We start from the raw sequence: 24,060 nt of genomic DNA on the forward strand, positions 1-24,060 counted from the left end.
GACGAACTCCCGACGTTAAAACTTTTAAAAGTTAGACAGGTTCTTTGAAGAGGAGTCAAAGGAGCAATTTAAAGGGACCTGGAGTGGTGTGTACCACTGACTGCTATGGTGTCTGCACTGTGTGTGTGTGTGTGTGTATGTGTATCAAACTGCCAGCCAGGCATGTGCAAACACACACACACACACACACACACACACTCGAATAGTTGCTTCTGTACCTGTCTTTGCTTTTTTTTCGCTTTTTTTATTTCAGCAGGGTGAATTTTTATCTAAATGCAAAGCAGGTGATAGGTGCTCCAGTTTCCTCTAGAAGTAGCTCCCTTGTCTGGGCTCTCTTCCTGATAAGAGTCCTACTTTGCCTGACATAAAAGAGCCCAGTATCATTTCCCCTGCCTCCCCAACAACCCCCAGCTCGCTGCCCTCGCCCTTCCCCGAGCTTCACAAAGCTGCCTCTATTTGCTCCCAATTCAGAGCCCAATTGCAGATAAAGTTACAGCAAATTTGTTTGGAGGAAGAGCTGCTGAGGCCCGCGGTCCCTGGGGCAATAACAGCCTTGTCTTGCAAGGGCCGTGGGGATAGCTGGCAGCAGCAGGAGAAGAGAACCCAACACCGCTCAGCCCCACAATGGCCTGAACTCTCTGGGAGAGAAGGGAAAGGGAGAGGAGGGGAGGTAGAGATAAAAAAGGAACAGGGATGGATGGAGAGATAGAAGGGAGAGACACTCAGCTTGCAGGTGTGGCGAGAGGAAGCAGACGCTTAACCCAGAGACAAGGAGACGGAGACACCAAGACTGACATGCACGCACACACACAGACACACAAACACACACACACACACATACACACACACGCACCGCCCATCATGCAGGACAGGAGGTAACTCCAGTCCCGTCCATTGTGCCAACGCCTCAGGCAAAGCTGCCATGGTGGCTGATTCACTGTCGGGATGGGTGGGTGACAGCAGTGTGGGTGTGAGAGAGAGAAAGGCTGCATGTGAGACTATGCAATATCTCTCTTTCTCTCACATGCACACAAAACACACACAACATACACACTTATCACAGCTGGCACTAATGGGCGATGTGTACATGCGGCTGGCATATTAGAATTGGGCAGAAGACAGAGTAAGAGACCATGAAGAACATGTTTTGCGTTTTAAGGGAGGGAATGTTTTGAAGTGACGCGGTATGACCACTGCATTTTGATGTACCATTGCATTCACAAAATACTAAACTTAAACCCCCCTCAGGCTTACTTAACAGTTAAGAAGTTCACACATTCGTAAGTTTAGGGGTTGAATTGCCCACAACGTCACCTCCGTAGCTACAGCCGTGTTGGAAAGTTAAGTGTAACATCTGTCTAAAAAGACAGCCAGACAGAAACACAAGTGCACATGTGAACAGACACACATGCCCATAATCACACACAGCCGTACACCTTCATGAACACACCACCTTGGCCAGATGGCCCCCCATAAAAACCCACTTAAAGAGATGAGCGAAGTGATTAAGAGGCCTCCTTAAAGTGAGGCAGAAATGAAAGAGGGATGAAGAAATGTATGGGGAGGGAGGGAGTACCTGTGTAGAGAGAGAGGCCCTAAATACTCTGATGCTTTTAGCTAAGTGCACACTCCTACGATAACAGACTCCCAAAAGAGCGAGAGGGGGGCACAATGACACCTACATTTCAGACTTTCTATAAACTATAAGATGCTACGTCCTTGGCCCAGATATATTCTTTATCGTCAGCTGAATACTCTGAATTGAAAAGAGTACAATGAGAATATGAATAGTTGGCACTGTTACTCAGAAATGGGTGTGCTATACACTGTTTTCAAAAAGGGCTGTACAAGGCATGTGCATGTGTGTGTTGGCACGGAGGCTGCGCTACCCAAGGCTGCATCCACCTCTATTCAGTATGTAGATTGGCAATTCAGAGGTGACCTTGTTTTTTTCGGTCAATTCCTTGACATTTTTTTTGTCTGACATTTTCATTTATTTCTAAAAGATAAGGGGGGGGGTCTATGCCCAGTTCAGCCTTACATGAGAGAAAATTCAGACATACACACACACGCCAGGCTCAGACATGAGCGTGCGTGCACACACACACAGAGGGAAAATGTTAACTGATCAATACTATGTCTCTTCTGACCCATGTCTTGTGATGACACTGTGACCTGCTGTACAAACACACACACACACATACACACTTTCAGTCTCTGCAGAGATGAAACTGGTGTCAGACAGCCAAATGCTGCTAATGTCTAATGCTGCTGTGGAGACACTGAGTGCCCTCATGGTAAAGGGCCGGGGCGGGGCGAGTCCACCTGTCCTGCAGCTACTTAAGTCAGGACACTAAAGCAGACAGGATTAAATGCCTTCTCTGTCATCTTTAGGGTAGGGAACTCCATACAGCCACTCACCGTCCTGCAGGAGAATGTCTCTTACTGATAGCTCTGCTGTCCAATTACATTTCACCTTTTAATACCAGACACAGATGACAGGAAGGAGAGAGGGAAATGGAGAGAGAGAGAGAGGATGAAGAGGGGTGGGTCTGACGGCCTAAGAAAGAAAGAAGCTGCCATTTCCACTGTCTGCAGAAACAGCTTGTCACACTTCAATAGATTATAGCTGCATTTTCTAAGTATTTGAACATCTGAGGGTCTCATTTAAAATAGTGTTAAATCTACAACACCAACTCGCCCCTCATTCCTAGCAAACGAGTGTCAAAACAGACACTTTTACATTAACACAAAACTAGAAAAAGGATTTAATCGAGACGATCATATTAATATATTTGAGTCTTTGAGTAACAGGCTGTAGTGGAGGATACAGTGTGGGAATGTACTTAACTGAGCTTGAGACGTCAACAACCCCTTGTGTTAGAGTGTGAGATTACCAGTGAAGGATCCATACTTTGGTAGCAGAAATGGTCCTACCGCCTCCGTGAACATGTTCCTCCCCGGTTGCGTATTTGCAGATGTTAAAAGTGTAAATCAGACTATTGATATTCCATTTAGAAATGGTACTGATCAATTAATGTGATTTGGACGTACTATTTAGTGAAAGGTTTTGTCGTGCACGTTTTTAAATGAAGTGAACCAGACTATATTTAGGTACATTTCTGGGACAGTCTGCACACTCAGTACACCAAATGAATGATGAAACAGCATAATAATGTTTGCGTCTATAGAGTAGTGTTTCACAAAAAGATATGAAATGTGGTTCTGTTTTTAGTTTCTGTGCAAATATGTATGTGATGCCATTTATGGTGCGGCACATGTACATGTAAGTGCATCTCTACATACTACAAAAGCACAGATGCTCCTCTGTGGAGAGTCCCATTCGAAGCAGCTGTTGACATAGCAGCCAATGTTGATCAGGAACATGATGCAGCGTCTAACTCTGTTGAAGTTGCGCAACAGCAGCTAAAAAGGAGACAAAAACAAAATAGCAAATGTTTAAAATGTATGAACGCTTAAGGTCAGAAATGTGCTGTAGCAAGGAAAACAGCTTTGTGTGATAAACATTGTAAAGCACTGCTTTGTAAAAGTGACAGAATGTCAACATATGGACTTTCAGTAAAAAAAATAAAGAATGAATAAAAAAAATTCAAATTGAGACTTTGTGGACATGTAACTGAGTACCATTGGGAGAAAAAAAACACATAAAGGTTGTGTGACTTCATCACATATGTTGCACGTTTAGTGTTCAGTGGATTTTTTTTATCAAAACAGTAAACAGAAGCAAAATTATGATTGCAAACATAAGCAAAGCTGTTAAAACCGTGTTAAAATGATCTAGACATTTGTGATGACAAACCTTTAAACAGGTACATTTTCCCTCATTCATGTTTAGTTATGGTGTGAATTAACATAAGTAAATATGCTAAATCCTATAAGTATCACCTTAGACAATAAGTCTTAATATGGTTGGTACATACCTCATTGTGTCTCATTCTGCTGTCACTTTTGAAAGTCTACTGTTGCATTACTTTTTACAACTTGAGATATGCATATTTGACCTCTCACAACATTACAGCTCTGTGGACACCATGAGGACATTAGTGTAATTTCCTTCTTAGGATAGCTATACACAGAATGGATGTGGATTTGCATACAGGAAAAACAGCCGCTTTAAGCGTGACAAGCTGACTCATAATATTTCTTTAAGTCTACTCTCCCAGTGATAAAGTTAAGTAGAATTTAAAAGAAATGTCCAACTGAGTCCCTGGATTCTCCTCCGAGGGTTCTTCGTTCATCTTGGCCAGATATGAGAGGGAACTGGCTAACTGCTGTCCTCCCCACGGGTTGCCAACCATTCAGGGAATAGCATAACAGCAGCGCAGAATGCCAACCACCCAATCAGGTCACCACCAGGAGAAGTGCTCCCAAAGGACAAACTGTCTCTGCAGATCAAGGTTCAAAAAGATCTAGGCCATTATTTAACTCTCTGGTAGATAGCGTGTGTGTGTGTGTGTGTGTGTGTGTGTGTGTGTGTGTGTGTGTGTGTGTGTGTGTGTGTGAGTGTGTGTGTGCGTGCGTGTGTGTATATGTGTGTGTGTGTGTGTGTGAATGTGTGTGTGCGTGTGTATGTGTGTGAGTGTGTGTGTGCGTGTGTGTGTGAATGTGTGTGTGCGTGTGTGTATGTGTGTACTGTATGTGTTTGTAGCACTACAGGAAAGTCTATTGTCTGTATGAACGTGTGTTTCCGGGTGGATTTGCATGTGGTTAGGGGTGGCTTGGCTGCTTTGATGCAAGATGAGAGGAGGATTCCTCCTTCTCTTTGTATAATTATGTGAATCTTTTTGTTGCAAAACAGAGGATGACTGTATGGTGTCCTGCTGGGGACACACAGACCCTAAGGACAGCAAGACTGTGAATCATCCATTTCCACGTTCCTTAGCGCATGCACTTGATGTACATGCTGTACTCTTCTGGGCTCATTATTGCCTTGATAAGAATACTTAATTTTTCATAAATTATTTAAAGAGTGCCTTGAGTTATTCCTTAAAAACATTTAGAAAAGTGGAGACGTCATTTATTAATTTAAATTTCATAATTACAATGAAACGTTTTTGTTTGGCAGGCAGTTTATGTGTTTTCTTTTTATTTACTGTGTGTGTGTGTGTGTGTGTATGTGTGCGTGTGTGCGTGCGTGTGTGTATGTGTGTGTGTGTGCGTGCGCGTGTGTGTGCGCACGCGTGCGTGTGTGTGTGTGGGCGTGCGTGTGTGCACGCTAAGCAGCAAGCAACAGCAGGGGAGCTGCTACACAAAAGAGCTCTCACGGGGCAATCCCTCTAAAGCAACCAGTGACATCATCATTGCGAGCCGTTGACATGGGTCATCTCTGTGAGTCAGAGGTGAAATGGAGATTCTGCACTTGGGAGAAAAGCGTGGAGTGGGCCAAGACAGAGAGCAACAGAGAAGGCAGAAACAGTGAGGAAAGAAGGGAAGAGATGGAAGGCTGACAAAAGCGTGGTCTGGGAGCCGGTGCGTGTGTAGGGCTTTGCTCGGCCGTGCTCGGCTATGCATGGCGCAGTATTGACTACTGAGCCCAAACGGTCACTCATATGACATGTCTGATGTGGGCCAGCCCTTACTATTCAGCCCTTTGTGGTGCCGACACACTGAGCAGCGTGACAATGAAGTGCAAAGCAGCAGTGGCAAAGAGGGCCAACTATAAGGATGGCCAATCTACTTATGCACCCCAGAGCTGACAGCTTGACATTTCTATTCACCACTCAGAGTGGATGCAAGAGGAGGGGGGGGGGGGTGAGAGAAGGGAGAGAGGAGTGAAGGAAAAAAAGAAACAAAATGCCGTTTTTTCCTTTCGATCACCCTGTTGTATCTTGCCCACACAGTTGTTGCGGTTTACAAGATGCCATTCTCCATGCTTGTCGGTTTTACTTCAGACAGTTAACTAGAATAGGGGGTACAGTGGTGGACACAGATAAAGGTGAGGCGGCGTGGGAGAAGATAAGTGTTGGCTACTGATGTACCTGTTTGGACACTCTGGGTTCCTCCTCGATATACTTCTGCTCAATAGGAATCAACGTCCTGAGACCAGCCTTCACCTGGCGGATGGAGTGGACACACACAGCCTCATAAACAGCAAACGGTGAGAGTTAAATGACACTCATTTTAAATAATACTGGAATTAAATCACTGATAATGACAATGGATTAGCAAGGAACTATATGTTTCAATATTTAAGGTTTTTCTAACACATTGTGTAGTGATACTGGTAGCACATGCGTAGAGCGTGCCCCATGTCAGAGGCTAGAGAGAGCAAGAGAGAAAGCCGTAAGATGGCCGCTATAGGACACACACAGCGATGGAGAATGGGCGAACAAAGGCCGTTGAGAGGGAGTCTTTGATAAGTAAAGCCAAAACGAGGATGAGGGAAAAGGGACGAGGGATGGGATGAAGCAAAGCGGGGGGGGCTGGGGGGGGGGGCTGGAGACAAACAGAATAAAGACAACAGCATATGGGGGGGGACGCTAGAGAGAACGAGAGAAGGATGGAGAGTGGAGAGAGAGGATAATGGGGGGTGGGGGGCAAAATAAAAAAAATAGAAATCAGGGCGGAGAATCAAAAAGCTAAAGAAAGACTTACAGCATTAAAAATCACGTCTATTTCGAGAAAGATGACCCCTTTTGTTGGCCCTGTCAGCTCCTTGTTTTTCAAGGCGTAGGCTTTGCGTTCTCCATTTTGGATCTGTGGGAGAGGGACATGACAGGCGTCTGTCTGGCAATACCCGGCTGAATCGGCTCCCCGGGCCACCTTTGAACCCCAGCTGCTGGCGCTGACAGGGAACCCAAAACAACTGTGGCAACTCTGACAAGTACCTGTTCATTACCCACTGCAGCTCGGCTCTGTCAAACAGAAATTAACTATCCTGGGGAATCATACTGTACAACGGAGCATGGATATATTAGACACACAGTACTTTCACAGGCTATCTATATATTTTTTCAAATATAAGACTCACTCTTTCGTCTTTTTTTTTCTATAAATCGCATCTTCTCTCGATCAATGTCATTTTCATATCATCTCTCATCCCGTCGCTCTCTTTCTGCTCAACCTATCAATCTATTCTTTTTTCTTAGCCTCTCTTCCATTTTTTCTCCTTCCTGTCATCTCTTTCTCTTTGTGAAATAACAGTCTCATCTGTGGAGTTACAAAAATAACCTCTGCTTTTTATATCTTCCACTGTGTGTTTTTCATTCTTTCCGTTCCTCTATGCTATCTCTATTATCCCCAAAGGAAAAAGAAAAGAAACACACAGAAAGATTTGCCTTTGACTTACATGTAGTAAAGGAATAGCCACTTTCCCCAGGAAGTCTGCACTTCTGTCTCGGTCCTCGTCGTAAACAGTGACCTCGAGCACCGAGTGGATGTCCTTCACGTTACTGGACCACACACAAAGACAACACAGATGACGTACACACTGAAATACGGGTGACACACTGAAATGGTGGGAAAGCTATCACACCTTGCAAGCGCTTCTCTAAAAGCTTAAAATTCACAAAAACAATTTATAATCTGAAACTCTATATGTGGCAGAGCAAATTCCTCATATTTGAATACCATATATTATATTTTCATAGATCACCATTAACATGCTCTATGTGATATTGCACTAAATTACTGACTGAGGTGAGCATAACTTAAGTGTGAAGCTAAGACTAACTGGGGTAGCAAAAATAAAGCTGGAATTACAAGTTTGTACTCGGGAATGAAATTGTATCATATATCTAAGAAATTATGCAGAGTTAGAGCTACGTTTACCTATAACCTAAAAGTAACCTTATTTGGAAAATAATATTATTTTTTTGTATTAGGAAAAATATAATGGGTCTTAATCTCTTATGTTCATGTTATCCTGGATTAGAGGCAGACATTGCATTTTAAACACTTCTCAATAAGCAGTTGGAATAACAATGATTGTGAATACTTTTTACATTCAAAGTTCATTAAAGAAAAAGGCATTCAGTTGTTACCAGAATTCATAAAAAAAATGCACACACACACCAAAACTGTTGAATGCTATACATTTTTTAAATTACATTTTTTCATGAGACTTTTGCCTTGACTTTATTCGTCCTGAATTCAAAGGTAAATATTATTTTATTTCCATTACTGCAGTGAGTGCGAACTGTGTTGTAAAAGCCACTCACAAAGTGAAGACCTTGTTCCATTCTGGGTTGAGGTTTTTGTAGATGGTGTGCGTCTGCAGCCGATCGTTGCTCAGCTCCACCACACAGAACGGGTCACTCTTACCTAAAAACAAGCATACAAGAACGACCTTCTCAGTGAAAGAAGAGACATAAATACAGTAGACACAAAACTTTTGTTGGCTTGAGGTTTCAAGGAAATCGAGAATCTGAAGCAATTCCAACAGCTTTCCAATCTCTGATATTATTAAGACAGATAGTATAACGCATCCTCCCTTTATACCACGTTACAGCTCCAATACTTGGACTTATCAGAATGGTGCTTTTCATTTTTCAGCCCTAATGCCATATATAATATAAAACATCACATGGAACAGCTGCGAAAACATGCACAACGAGAAGATAAGCTCCAGGACAACTATGCCCTGGGCGGTCACAAGGAGGCGGGGGGGAAGAACACAGACGGCGATGTGGCTCTGAAGGCCAGAGAAGTTCAAAGTAGAAGATTAAGACAGTGGGGGGTGAACATTTTACAAACTAACATATGAAATCATTTTAGTGGCCCGTCACTCCCAAAAGATAACATTTTAACGACCCTCAGATGTTAAAAAACACAGATATGATATGTGGTTTCAGTAAAATCATATTCATTCATGTTAATTTATTTCAACAAAACTTTCAATTCAGAATTTACTACAGTTATGTAACTATGTAGCGAGACAGTGAAGACCGAGATGAAAAATAAAAATAATCAGTTATTTCCTCCTCCTGAGAATAGCGTACTGTACTATAATAATCAAAACCAGTAATGTCCTATATATTCTCTATTTGTTTACTAATGTCTCACATTTCAATTTCTTTGTACGCAGAAAGAAGTGAGCCCAGCTCCCCATGCCTGCCAGCCCACCTCCCTTCGATTGCCTCAAGATGAACTAAAAACAACAAAACTCTTAATTTTGGCTTTGATCATTATTTTCTATTAAAACTGTTGGGAGCTGTTGCGCTGTTTGTTCCAGCTTATTATTTGAAAAGACTGGGTCATGATGTTAAAAAAATATGTCCCACACGCATTCCCATTTAAAATAGTGAGAATATTGAAATATTAGTAAAGCAGCAATATTGCATAACAAAACTCAATAAAGTTGGAATTGAGTTCAAAGCCCCTCTGCCACATTTCTACTTGTGCGTGCATGTGTGCATGTGTGCGTGTGTGCGTGTGTGTGTGTGTGCATGTGTGCGTGTGTGCATGTGTGCGTGTGTGCATGTGTGCGTGCGTGCGTGCGTGCGTGCGTGCCTGAGTGTCATTGATTAGTGTGATTTTCTTCAAATGTTGTGACAAGGGCAGGATATTTAGTGGGTGTGCAAAGTAAATGTCACTGTGATCAATGTTGAGCCGTAGGTGTTGCCTTTCATATCGGTTTGTGGGGCTCTATTGATGTAGAGTGCTTGAAGTGGATATTGACAGCTATGACTCCTTCGATAGTAAACAAGATACATTAAAATAGGCAAAAGACATTGGACTCAAGAGCCTACTTCGTAATGCATCTCTGTGTGCATACTTCGTTAGCCATATCAATTGCTTGCATAGCACATAATTGTATATTAACATTTCAAATACTTCCCTCGACCAATAATAAACACACACCAAAATGTATTTAAGAATTGTAAACAAATAAAAATAATAATAATTTTTATCTTCATTCAACATTTTTACAGTAGTGAATATTTGAAATATCCTCCTTCATAATCCCAGAGCCTCCATAGCATAAATGGTTATAATGTTGTCCCCACAAATCAGGTCTGATTCAATTTAAATGCAATCATCCAAATTAAGAGCTGGAAATGATTTCTGCGGAACCCGACCCTCCCCCATTTTCTCTCTAATATTCTGTTTTTAATGACATGGCAGGCTGTGTTGCCGTAGAGAGACAGTTGTCATTGGTGATGAACTCTCACCTTATTGGCCGCTAGCACCAGAGGCGCCTGTCTTAACCAATTACACGCTCAGGTTTGAGCGCCACTCAGAGATCATCCAGGTAATGTCCGAGCAAAGCCCCTCCCCCCACTGGGTCCTGTCTCTGTGGCGCTGGCAGAGGGTTTGCGGGCTCAAACTAATTTCAGTGTGCCCTAAGATAAGTGTGGAGGATGAATACAGTACGGAGACGAGGGAGCGCGCCGTAATTGCCTTGCAGGAAGCTTAGAGTTAGTGAGGAGTTGGAGAGGGAGCGCACGCTCTCATGTTCCTGTATAATCACAATTAATTATGATTCAGACTTCAAAATGTAAATCAATCTAATTTTTTTAAATTTTCTGCCATCACATTTAATAACCCTAAATAGAATACCTACAGTATTCCTCTATTTGTCAAATGATGCAGTCGAAAAAAAACTCTTATACTGACGTGATATTGAGTGAAAAAAATAATGTCCAAGAAGTCTACACATGCTGAGGTGTTGCTGCTGGAAGTGCATGTGTCTGTGTGTGTTGCTATTGAAATGTTCTTATGCTGTAGCATCCACTTAGAGGGACAAGAGCTGGCAGACAAAGGGGATTGTTGGTTTTAGAGACTATTTTCAGTTATCCTACTCGGTCTGGAGAGGAGCTACTCCACAAAAACACTTCAATTAGAGAGCGAGATGGCCACAGAGGAGAGCGAGAGAGAGAGAGGGGAGGAGGAGGGGAAAAGACAAGAGGGAGACAGGCAGCGTGAATGGGAGAGAGATGGTGAACTCTTTCTCTTTCACTGACCTCCTCTCTAACTGTCTGTCTGTCTGTTTGTCTGTCTGTCTGCTTCTCTCTCACCTTGCTCCTGACCCTCTCTTGGTGTGCGTTGTTAAAATAGGGTGTTCATGTGGTGAGGGCTCTTATGTGGCTCTTACAGAGCTATTGTTTCTGCCAGTGACACACACACACACACACACACACACACACACACACACACACACACACACAGCATCGGATTCAAAACAGAAATACGCCATCCAGAAACAACCTCTTTGCCTACTGTAGTCTAGGGTGAGACTGACTGAAAGAAATCGTTTTATGGGGAACGGGGATTCTCGCTTGCAAGAATGTATAAATTCAAATAAGGTTACATATTGGACTGTCTACATTTCAGATCTCTTTCGCTAGAACAAAAACTTGGTGACGTGAAACCCAAGCCCTTGTTTTGTTTTGTGTGAATAAATAGAGTCCTATGTGGAAACATCTTGACTGGTTAATCTGTCTTTAGCATATGAAACCAAAGTGCTCTATGTGAAACACATGTGGCAAACATTTTTGCTGTGGGTTTCAAACTTAATTCTTTTCACTTTTCTCCCCATTGATGGATTCAGTCTTGGTAGTTTCTATTTAAAATAGTTTTCCTGGTTGGCACCACAAGACATGCTTCACTTTAACTATGAAGTAAGCCTTTAGCAATAATTTTAAATGACCACAGGCTGTAGAGGCACCGTGTTCTCTCTGACCACGTCAAACAGGCAGAGACAAAGTGAGAGGAACAAACAGCCACTAGACATTATATTTCCACAGTTTCACTCTTTTTTGGAGGGAACCATGATGCTCAGACTGAATGATGAGCTCCACAACGAGGTCACGGAGAAAATGTCTGCGCCGCGTGAAATAAAAGAGCCAGAGAGCCATTAGCCCTGCACTCCGGTCGCTCCACGCAATAACCCAAATCAACCAGCTCCGCTCTCTGTTGGCTAATGGGACTGTGGCGGTTTCAAATAGAAAAAAAAACTCACACACACAACACACACACACATCCTTCTCTCTCTACTAGATAATACAGAGTGAAAAACTAGGCCTGTCCACTGTAGACCTAATTAAAAGTAAGAATTAATGGAGAATCCAGAGAGAACAAGCAGAGAGAGAGCGGGAGGAGGGAGAGAGATTTGTTGGTTCAAATATGTACTTTTTCTCTATTATTCAAATGAGCAGCCTGCATCTTTTCTAAAAATGCAGAGACAAATTTTCTGTCCAGCCCAAATTAAACTTTAACTCTCTCTCAGGATGCTTGCAGAGGATCATTCCTTAAACCACAATTACACCCTGAGTGTATCTTTGGCTAGATTTATGGCAGATTGTTGGCGCGGGAAAAATGTGCTGCAGATATTGTTCAATGTCTAAATGCAAAACTTAAGCAAAAGTTAAGTATCAACAGATACTGCAAAACAACAGCAAAAGTGTAGGACTATTTGTTAGATTATAAAATAAGTATACGCATATATGGGCATGAATACAAGAGTGAAACATGAAGAGACAACATTTTAACAATGTACATAATTGAGAACTACCAAGGTTATAGTCCGGTTGTTTGGACTTACGGTAATGGTCTTACCTGTGACATCTGCTGCCATCAGTCCTTCAGCCCTGATGACCTTCACCTGCACCACGCCGACATCTTTTAGGTTGTGGAATGACCTCCACAGACTCTGAAAAATCACAGGAACAAGGGTGGAAGGTCAAAGAGGATGCCAAATTAGCTTTGAAGAGAAAGGCAGGTCAATAGCGTGACATTTCATTAAGAGAGGAAAGGGTAGAATATGTCCTTTAACAGGCCTCTTATTTGAAAATGTAGAGCTGGCATTTACAGTCCATTCTAAGAGGACAAATGGCTGGATTTAATTTCACTGAGTAGCTGTTCTTGCCTGTTTGAAATGTTTCTTAACTTTGTACTTCTCAGATAAAATGGAACGTCACTGATTTTGATAGAGAAGACGAGCCATGCAGACATTGCGAAAGGTTACAGCAAATAAATACAGTACACAGATAAAAGGGGACAACAGGTAGACAACAGGCAAGTTCAACTGTTACATGCCAAGTAGAAGAAAAGGTGTTATATCTATTCCTATTATACAATGAGAAGACTAACTACCTTATGAACGACACACTTTCCATTGTTGCATTTAGATTAAGAGGTTTTGTACTTTTCCATTAGCTGTTCCACTCATAAAGACTGAGTTTAGTCAATTAGACACTTACAGAGGAAAGAGTTCCCCATTGTGTTTTAATGAAAAGTAGTGTTTTGTATATTGACCATGAGGAGTGTAAGTCTGAAACCTTTTGTATGGTATTTGGACATATTCTCCTCTCCATGCCTAATGTGAACAACATGCATGTCTCATACAGTTGTACATATTTTGATGTATATTATTTGAAACTTAAGCTGATTTACTTCCTGGTGCACACTTTCAGTCTGGACAATGTAAAAGGAAATGCTAATATTTACTTTTTAAGTACAACTTTACGTGTGTGTGTGTGTGTGTGTGAGAGAGAGAGAGAGAGAGAGAGAGAGAGAGAGAGAGAATAGCACTTTTTCAAAATGAAATAAGACAATTCTTACAACAGTGTGCAATATATCGCAAAGAGAAAATATGCGCAAATTGAATGCGATGTGGTCTTGATGTCAATTTATCTTTGTATACTACCTGCATGTCTGCTTGTGTGCTTGTTTGCTTTACTGAGAGACACACAGAGAACGCGGGAGAGAGTACTAGGCTGATAATATTATAAAAGATATAATATAGTGAGTAGACACATCCAGCAAAGTGTGAATGGCGGTGATATCATAGTTATGAGGCAAACGCACAACTGGTACACTGACCTCACACACACTCCAGTTTACACCACATCCAAACAAAGAGGGGAAAAAACACTAACAATAAATAGTCCCTGTGATGGACTGAAATGAGACGGGAAATACAAGGTTTTAATTACCAGGAGAAGGAATGATGACTAGTCTGTAAATCTGTGAAGGGATACCTGTGGAAATCAACGACTGGGCCATGAGGCATGAGAACACACTGACAGACTGACGCACAATCATAAACTTATGCTTATGTTCAAACCCAAATACTCAGGTATAAACATGTGCATAGAAAACCTATACTGAGGCCAAATTGAGTAGCATGTCGGTGTGTCTAAAAAGCAAAGTGGAAATGCACTTCACTTCAATTTATTTCTCTCTCTCCGGCAATAACCCCTTCCATCCCCACAGGAGTAATTATAATTTAAATTTCAGAGTCAGGGCCAGGCTACAGATTTAATTCATTATTACCAACTCTGTCAGACTCTGCCTGTTTCCAGCGATATCATTGTCCAAATGCTCTCTAAAGGAGATGAGAGGGGAGAGTGTGTGAAAGAAAGAGGGGAAAAGAGAGTATGTGAAAGAGAGACATACACAGAGACACACAGAGAGAGAGAGAGAGAGAGAGAGAGAGAGAGAGACAGAGACAGAGACAGAGAAAGAGGCTGTGAGGAGACAACTCTCAATTTTAAGACACGATTTCTCTGAAGATACAGCTGCTTGTTTTGGTTATTGGGGAGCAGCGAGGAAGAGAGACAGAGGGAGAAAACGAGTCAGAGAAAGGGCATGAGGGAGGCAACAGAGGAAGACACAAGGGCAACATAATGGCAAACGGGTTAATGTGTTCAACAGAGGAATTAAATGTCAATACTTTTTTGGTCTGTACCAAAATGTATATGTTTAAAAAATATATAACTGGGATCAAAAGTCTTCACAATCCTGATATTTATAGATTTACGTTTCAACTTTACCAATTTTTATTGTTAAGATTTGTAATCTGAGTTCTTGCACAGCTGCTTGTGCTTGGACAATTAACATTTGATAAGTGTGGCTTCTATTATTCAGCAGAAAATAAAAGGATTTTATCGAAAAACACTAATTTATGGCTTTTGGTACAGTATTAATAAGGCATCATTTTAGTATTGTACCAAAAAAAACATAATTATTTCAAACAATACCACAGCAGTGGTTTCCGTATTGATACTCAGAAAAACAATAGAATTACTTTTTAATGTGTGGATGCAGAGCAATTTTTTCATCCACACTTCCTCCCTTCCTCCCACCATACAGGCTCCCTCAGGGGACTTTTAGGGTTCAACCGCAACCCACGACTGGTGGAGAGAATACACCCATCCTCCACAAGGATTCAAATCTTCATCAGAAAGATAAATAGCAAAAGATGGAGTAGAAGGACAGACAGACAGGTAGGGAGGAAGAGAGATGAAGGGAGGCCATGACCGACCCCCACCCCCTCATTTACGTCTCCCAACACCCCCATCAGCATGCAGGGAGACTGACGGGGATAAGGAGGAGATGAAAGAAGGGATGAACAGAGGAGAAAAGAGAGAAATGGAAGGACAGAGTTAGCTTTCATAAAACAAACCCCCGCCCTGCCTGTGATTGACATCTTGTCACTGTGACATCTTCTTTCCCGTTGCTGTCACACTCAACAGACACACAAACACAGATGAATCATCCACAGCATAGGCTTATGACTGACTGTCATCTTTGCATCTTGTCACCTTTCATCGGAGCTCCATATAACATTTCACACACAGACACACACAAAGCGTCTGCCCAGCAGCTCCGGAGTTCAGGAGACATTAAATCAAATGCACACGAAATGCTCAAACGCAACCGCTTCCGCCCTGTTCCCACTCGTCATCAACTCAGCATCAGTCTGTCAAGATTCTCTCTCAAGGTTTGCTCTCCGCCCGTCCCACACCAAACAGCAGCCCCTTGTCTCACTTCCTGTCCAGGATGTGTCCTTTCTCATCACCTTAGAGAGGTGCACTGGAGTAGGTGGGAGAAGAACTGCAGGTGTGCGCATGTGTGTGTGAGTGTGCATACCTACATGTGGGTGGGTAGTGAAGTGCCACCACTTCAGTCGAGGTCGCCATGTCCTCCTTCTCTCATCCACCCATCTTGCGGCCACCTCAGGCCCATTAAAAGCCATTAGTGTGTGTGCTCCTTTGCCATCATAATGCATAAATCTCTTTCTCTCTTTTTCCCTCTCTCCCTCTGTACCTCTCTACTTCTGGGAAACAGTAATTAGGGATGAAGGAAAGGTTACGGTGAGAAATAGTACATCTAAGGCAGTTGACACTAAGTGTATTGCACTGTGTTGCATATAGCTCTGCCTCAGCTGCATTCAAAGTAGTTTGCAGAAGAAAATCAGGTGTGCTCATTCACACGCATACATGCGGTACATTCAAGTGTACAGAGGGGCACTCACAAACCTGGCAGATAAACACAATCACACACACACACACAAACACATATATACACACACAAAAAGCAGTCACTATGCAGAACAGCTAGAATGAGAGCGACATTAATGAGCTCGGCGCTAGCATCAGATCCCAGCACTCAGGTGTCCATTATCGGCTGTCTTCAATGGCCACAGATTGGGATGAGGAAAAACACCTGCTCTTATGTGCATGCATTTAGGTGTATGTGTTCTTTCTTTTTACCTTATACACATTTTGCTGACACAATGATACACAAGTAAACTGGTGTGTGTGTGTGTGTGTGTGTGTGTGTGTGTGTGTGTGTGTGTGTGTGTGTGTTGTGTGTGTGTGTGTGTGTGTGAGTGTGAGTGTGTGTGTTTTCATGCAGAAGGCAGGCATGATCAGAAGAGCTTTAAAGCTATGATGATGGAAGCATGGTACTCGTTAGTAGATAGCTGACGCAGGAAGGTATTGTTTGTGCATGAATCTGAATGTATATACCTGTATGTGATTAGCAGTATTGGATGCTTTGTGCGTGTTTGTTTGTGCACAGCTGATTTTAAGCAGATAATACAAGTCAGTAAAAATGTGCCAACGCATTATAACATACACCTACCTACACATACACACACACACACACACACTGGGCAGATTAGTGGGCTTTGAGCAGCACCGTTATGTATTAGTGGTGGTACTTGGTCTTATCAGTGCTCTTTGATAAGGTACATCTTTATTAAATTCTCTAACTGAAAGATGGACAGTCTGGGGAAAAGGAATATGTTAATAGGTAGAGACCATTCAAGTCTTTAAACCGACCTCACTGTGCCCCTCCATCGGCAACCCCCCACCTCCTCCACCCTCTATCTCTCCATCCCTTTATCTGACAGGAGGGCCACAGTGGCAACAGACAAAGAGTTGAGGCTGCCGGGAGAGTGGGACAGAGATGGAGAGTGCTGGAGAGAGAAGGAGGCAGGAAAAGAGGCAGGCGAAGGAAGGAAAATGTCTCGCCTTCAGCCGAGCAGAAAAAAAACGGGGTCTGCACGAGTTGTGAGAGAGGTGAAATAGCTTTTTCTTTTCATTTTACACGCCTTCCCTCCCCGGTGCAACCCTCATCCTTTACCTCTCGCCCCCTATTACACACATTCACACAAACACACACACACACACACAAACACACACAAACACACACATGCTTTCTATCTCTACGCTCTGATTTTGTGGCTTAGAGGAGAGGCACAGCGTGTGCATGTCCCAGTCCTAGAGCTCCCCCCTCTGATCTTGGGTGGTTGCTGCAGCGCGGAGCAGAGTGGTCAACCTCCTGTAGCTAGCCAATGAGGCACCGCCACGGTTATGTAGGTCGCTGCCCCCGTGTTTGGCCTTTGGAGCCTCGCCGCTGGTGCCTATGCCCACACCGTAAGACGCAAACACACACCAGCTGGGACGTAACATTAACTGAAATCAAAGCACATACTATAAGCCCACAAACACAGACAGCTACTTCCTGTTCCGTACACTACAGTGTATGAACACACCTGCACAGTATAACCCGCACATAAAAGTTAAATATATTTTATTTATTTTAAGAGTCATGACTGAAAGCAGATATGGCTGTGGCATTGCGTGATAAGAGCTGATTCTGTTGAGAAATGTCCCTTGTCAAGGTTGTCAGTGAATGAAACCCATTGAAAGTGTGTGTGAGCAAGCATGTGTGTGAGTTTCTCTTTGTAGCAAGCAGTGAAGATGACAGGGAGTGAGGGGTTAACTAGGCTAAGACAAAGACATAGGCTGCAACTATTGTGTTGAGTGGAGGGCCTCTGGGACAGATGGGGCCTTAGAGCCCTCTCTCTCTTTCTCACTCTCTCTCCACTCATGGAAACTCAAATCAATGACGACTGGCTAACAAGCCAAGACGTTTTACACATAAATAAATGATCTGACATGCATGGATCATGAATGCACAACTCACTGAAGAATGCTGATGCAAATACCGCTCTACACTCGTGCTTTGAATCATAGCAACAGAAACAAACCAGCAACATGAGCCTCCATTATTTCCCAACAGTCGGTCCAAACCTAACAGACCTGTGTTTCTTCCTTCCACTGTTAATCTCATCATCTCCTCTTTCCTACTCCTCTGCTCTCCACTTCTTCTAACTTCAGAATGCAGCTTGTTGGATTTTATTTTCAAATCTCAATAGCTTGTTAAATTCGTCATAAAATGTGAGACAATTGTGACTTTACAATATTCAGATAATACATGTGTGATGGAGTTGTGTGACACACGTAACATGGCCATCAATTAAGGGAAGAAGCCACAATATAAGGTACATGATCAATCAGTAATACAAGGGTTACTGATTTGTTCTAGCTATGTGACAAGGAAAATATGAAGTATGACATAGATATGAGTATGAACAATTATAGAAACTTGGGCATACTGTGCAGTTGTATCTCTAATAGTTTCAGTGTCTTGAACAAATTGTGTCGGTCATTTAGCTGAGCTCTCAGACATTGTGTAGTTTCCTCTCAAAAGTATTGACAGAACTTCATCTTTTCCTGAACTCAAAACACAACACAAAGCACAATAACACAAACTCACATATCTCTGCATGATGTAGTGTCTCTCGTGCGGGTCGTCCAGCATGTTGACTGACAGGTCTGAGATTGAAACGGCGGCAGAAGCAGTGAGTGTAACCAACAGCACCAGCATGCCTTCACCTTCCTCCAGTGGCAGGTCCAGCTTGTGTGTGTGTTCTTTAGGGAGATGCGACAGGTCGATGGTACACCTAAAGTGCACACACATGCACAAACAAATAGGAACTGAATTACAGAGTATTGAACATTTTGTGGGGAAGCTGACGATGCTGAAACACATACCGATGGTAAAAAAGGAAGCTAAGGAAAGCTATAGAGGACAATAAGAACTAAATTTAAAGAAGTGCTATTGTTGCCATTTGAAGTTTGTAGAAAATTGTCTGCAAAGTAATAATCATCACAGAACGTTTGTAAAGTTAATGAAAGTAGTCACACAGAAAGATGTCTCCCATCTTCCTTTTGGAAATAAAGTGTCTACTAGTTTTCATTTCAATAAAATCACCTCATATGTTTTGATGGGGAATGGCAACAACCTAGAAACAGTATAACAAGCATCACGTGCGTCGTAAATAAGCAACTGCAGACAACTTAGCAAAAGCTGAAACAATTAATACCTTCAAGTCGGCACTCAAGAACATCTTCTCTTGACTGAATTGATTCTCTGGTCCTTAATGTATCTCCAGTTAATACCAAGGCCTGCAAAAGTAATTACTGGCCCTGGGTCCAGAGGTCAAAGCAAAGGCTTCCTCAAGGGCCTCCATGCCACTATACTATAAACGTGAGGTACATCCATACAAAGCTACACACATGATGGCTGTTTGAACTCAAATGTTGAATGATGGACATACTGTCATTATGCAATGTCTGTAAGGCCTGTTTGAATAAGCCTTAAATGTGCAATATATGCATTTATTTGGTAAGTTATATCTACTCTAGCTATACAGCCTGAAAGACGGATGAAGACCTCTGTACCTTCCCATGAAGTCATCCTTCTTGCCAGCATCTTTGTCCCAGACCGTAATGTCCACGTAGCCTCCCTGTTCCTCATACAGGTGGAAGTCAAACTGCTCTCTCCACTGGGGGTTCAGTGTTTTGGGAATTGTCTGAGTAAACGACAGAGGGAAATCCATGGTTTGACCCTATGTGCTTGTACATATATTGTTAAAGGTTTGCAAAACTAAGTCTTTAATACAGATTGTTTGACTGAAAAGGTATTTCTTAATAGCTCAAGTGTGTACGGAATATTGCAATGAATAAAATCTTCCTTTCTAACTTTGATCAGAGGGCCACATATAAAGAGCCTTGTTCAGAATGACATGGAGGTAACCCTTAACATGTAATATTCTCAAACAGGGGAGTGTTTACCTTGCTCTTGTACTTCTGGTGCCCCATCTTGAATTTGACATAAGGGTCGCTGAGGCCGTTGGCATCCATGGGCTGGAGGCTGCGACCTTCTATCAGACTGATGCTGACTATACCTCGCCACAGCTGGGCTTTTCTGTGCACATCTGAGAGACGCATACTCTGATACTGCAGCAGACACACACACACACAGATGTATTCAAAGAAACATTTACACAAACACATTGGCATTTATACATAAACAAGCATGTACACAAACCCAAACACCCACATGAAAAAATTAGACCCACGCTAGAAGTATGGTTTGTGCACACTTAGTCAACAGGAAAATAAGTGACCCCAAACACTGAGACAAAGAGAGGGGCAGGCAAAACACACAAGACGTAGACACAAAATAAGATAATTATAAACACAATCTATCACTGATGCGTGAACTAACCGCACATGCCAGAACATCACTAAGAATTACAAAACATAATATCCCACTATTCTATTTAATCAAAATCACAAACATGTCCTTTGAAATGCTGAGAAATTGAAGCAAATGCACTGTATCCTCTGAATGATTAGCAGTCTGCACAAGAGTGTCTATGTCATTGCACAAGTCTGGCATTGTCTGAGCAATAAAATAAATGAATGAAATTTAAAAAAAATCCAAAACGGTCAGACTGCTGAGATGCTGTTCCAGTTACTCTGTGAATTTCTTATTCCATCTGGCTGTACTGTAAGTTGACATCCCTGCAAATTCAGATTGATGATTCTCCATAGTTTAGGTCTGTTTTTTTCCAAACAGTTTTCTCAGCACTTACAGGCCTATTTAACCTCTCTTTGAATCATGTCAGTATCCTTCACTAAAACAAAGAGCAGGGTATTTATTTGTCAAACAAATACACCCCTCTCTCTCTCTCTCTCTCCCTCTTTCTGCCTTTCCCTCTCCTCCTTCCTCGTTAGGGAGAATTTATTAGCATAGCTTTTGTTTTGCGGGCGAATTTCATTAAACTCTGAACAAACCCTGCCTCGCAAGCACAGGCCTTTGATCTGGAGATGGAGCCTCTTAATTTCCATTCTCCAGACATTAAACAATGCAAATGGCTCCCTGCAACACAGCCAACCTCCCATACTGCAACTCACCCAGCTTTCATTTCTCCTGTTCACTTGCTGCTAACACACACTGTATGTATGCTAATGAAGAGAGGTCGTTGGTATGTCCTGCTGCAGCACAATCCTGAGTGTTTCCCTGTTTTGTTTCTACATATTTCTTGTTAAAGAAAACTACGGGCTATTTGGATAGGGAATCCACATCTCTCTGCCAGAGCACAGCAAGCGAGAGAGATCATGCACTGGGATGTTTGGAGGTTGAAAGTCTTATAAGAGATACTAACATTCAGCCTTGCTGACAACTTGTGTCAGCCCTTTGGAACAATAAAAACATCTAAAGTACCGAAATAAGCACTTTTGCCTTGTGGTAAAGTTAGAGCGACCTGGATTTAATATGCATCCGGCTCATAATCATTATCTCAAACTACTTTTTGAATAGCATCTTCTGCTGTGGGTTAAACACTTAAAAAAAAGTGGTTGTGTAAAAATAACTGTGTACTTGTATGCAGTTTGAGCACGGAGGCAGGGAGGCACTCAGGAGCAGCGCAATTTTTTGGAGGGGTAACACAGTAGCTAGTTAGTTAGTGTTTGAGCTAATTCCCGAGTCACAGGCGGGGCGGCCCAGTTTGGAAGCTTCAAAGGCTCGATTTGGGGAAGCACGATACAGCAGGACGTCTGCCCGGCTCTGACCAATACATTTCAAATATGTATCTGTCTCCTGGTGGGATATCACACTTTTCACTGTCAGGAAGGAGACATTCAGACCCTCTAGTTGCTATTTAGGATATCAACTAAAAGTAAGACTGAGTTTCCATATTTAGCCTGTTTCCTTCTTAAGGACACTTTTAAGAACTTAATCAAAGTGACACATGAGCCAACAAAGCTGCACATAACCCAATTGTGTTCAGAAAATCGCCTCTACTAATACTACTGTATTTGACCAAAGAATAAGGTAAATGCTTCATGCATTGAGCCAATAACAAAAAGCAGAACTTCAACCAGCATTCTTTCTTTTATGACCTTACAGCCAATGAGGATCACAAAAAATAATACCAAAAAGGTAACATTCTCTTAAGTGTGACAAGATGATAACTCAAAATACATCAAAGATTTGCACTTAATGCAAAGGGGTGTAAGAGTGTCCTATAATCAGTCCACACAGTCATCAACAAACATTCACGTTTCATCGTTGATTTGCTGTACAGGACTCTTTTAAACCCCTAAAGACAAATAAAGTGCTTAATTTTCTCACAAAGCAGCTGCAATACACTGTGCAGATCAAAGGTGGAAAAAGCATGGATATATCACTGCATAATTGAACGGCTTAAAAGGACAACGTTTAGAACAGATTATTTCATTGTCAGGAAACATACACAATGGCTCTTCTTTAAATTCCTGCAGTTTTAGCCGGATTGTAACTGTTCTAACATTACATTTTTAAACATAATCAAAAAAGTTAAATAAAACAATGTGAGCAATTGTGCATTACTTCCACCCTTGGTGTGTATTTATATTACTTTAGTTTTGCCTTCACACGTGTAAAAACAATTCACCTTTAGGCTAAATTGCACATGCATTCCAAATAAAAGAGTGTTTGCATCCCCTCAGGTGATTTAAATAGCAGGTGGTATATTGCAGCTTGTGGAAAATAAGCTAGTGACAATGAGAACTAAAGAACTGAAAAACGGCTAATACCACTGTGGACGGAGGGAAAGAAGGGAGGCAGGTAAAGGGCCAGGGAGACTCCATCCATGTACCAGGACACAAGTGAAGAGTGCAGGATAGGTGAGGTGCGGTCGGTAGTGGGGTTACAGTACAGGAAGTTGTGTGGGTGGGGAGGTCACATGCTGTTTTAGTTTACCTTACTAGATCGTTTCCAGTTCCTTCTCAAAAGCATAGTCTGTAAATGAGACAAAGCTGTTACAGAGCGCCCCCCCATTGCCTCCCCCTGATAGCTGCAGGGTCAGAGGTTAAAGGGGATATGTAATGGGAAGATGTTAGCCCTGGACTGGTGCAGGGGGGTTATATTAAAAAAACAAGGACAGCTGTCATTCATCCAAGTTGAGCAAGCAAGCCATGTACAAAAAATGCTCTTACTTGTCCTATGGTGTTATGAAATATTTGCATATGCAGACATGCACTCATACACACACACTAACATACACACACATAATATAATAGATTAAATACTTTTTTTGTACTGGGCGAGTATTACAGACGTCCTTAAAAGTGCAGGAGATATCTTTTGAAGGTCTTGCCGCATTTCTTAAACTTTGGCTTCAAATATTTGTGTACATATGTGTTGCTTATTTGAGTTAAATATAATCAGCAAATACAAAAAAACTATTTACATGTGCACAAAGAATCTCACGCAATTCCCTCATGTCAACCCAACTTCAAAACACATATAACACAGGTCATATACAGAAACACTGTTGGTGCTCCATGATTACTAACCATATATTAGCTGTTCAGTTCAGAATTTAAAGTAGATTATTGCTCTGCATTTTCCCTTCCCCTTTCATACCAGTAGATGGCGACAGATGGAGTCATCCAGAATGTACTCATGTAACCTTGTACTCATTTTCTTCACAGTTGGAGAAATCCAAATTGATGCTTAACCTAAATATAATTTATTTGTTCTGTCAAATGTGGAGTTTCTGAACTACAGTACTAAATAAGCAGCAGAATTAAGACATCAGATCAAAAGGAATAAAATATTTCCCCCATGACTCTGCCTTGTTCCGGATCGAGCATGCAGGGGTCCAATTAACCAAACAAATAATTG

The 24,060-nt window shown here is 42.1% G+C and overlaps 1 protein-coding gene across 3 annotated transcripts in view; it reads right to left on the reverse strand.

Annotated features, from left to right (window-relative positions):
- mctp1a (multiple C2 domains, transmembrane 1a) overlaps window positions 1–24,060 on the reverse strand; it is a 170,541-nt gene that overhangs the window by 40,706 nt on the left and 105,775 nt on the right. For all 3 annotated transcript variants that reach the window (XM_034540701.1, XM_034540700.1, XM_034540699.1), the window contains exons 6-15: window positions 23,134–23,172; window positions 20,178–20,342; window positions 19,785–19,915; window positions 18,817–19,003; window positions 12,520–12,613; window positions 8,181–8,283; window positions 7,310–7,412; window positions 6,616–6,717; window positions 6,000–6,074; window positions 3,307–3,426 (exon numbers count right to left, since the gene is read on the reverse strand). In XM_034540701.1, the coding sequence (XP_034396592.1) occupies window positions 3,307–3,426; window positions 6,000–6,074; window positions 6,616–6,717; window positions 7,310–7,412; window positions 8,181–8,283; window positions 12,520–12,613; window positions 18,817–19,003; window positions 19,785–19,915; window positions 20,178–20,342; window positions 23,134–23,172 (1,119 nt within the window). The remainder of the gene's footprint in view (window positions 1–3,306; window positions 3,427–5,999; window positions 6,075–6,615; window positions 6,718–7,309; window positions 7,413–8,180; window positions 8,284–12,519; window positions 12,614–18,816; window positions 19,004–19,784; window positions 19,916–20,177; window positions 20,343–23,133; window positions 23,173–24,060) is intronic.

This window comes from Cyclopterus lumpus, chromosome 9 (genome assembly GCF_009769545.1).
Source record: "Cyclopterus lumpus isolate fCycLum1 chromosome 9, fCycLum1.pri, whole genome shotgun sequence".
NCBI lineage: Eukaryota > Metazoa > Chordata > Actinopteri > Perciformes > Cyclopteridae > Cyclopterus > Cyclopterus lumpus.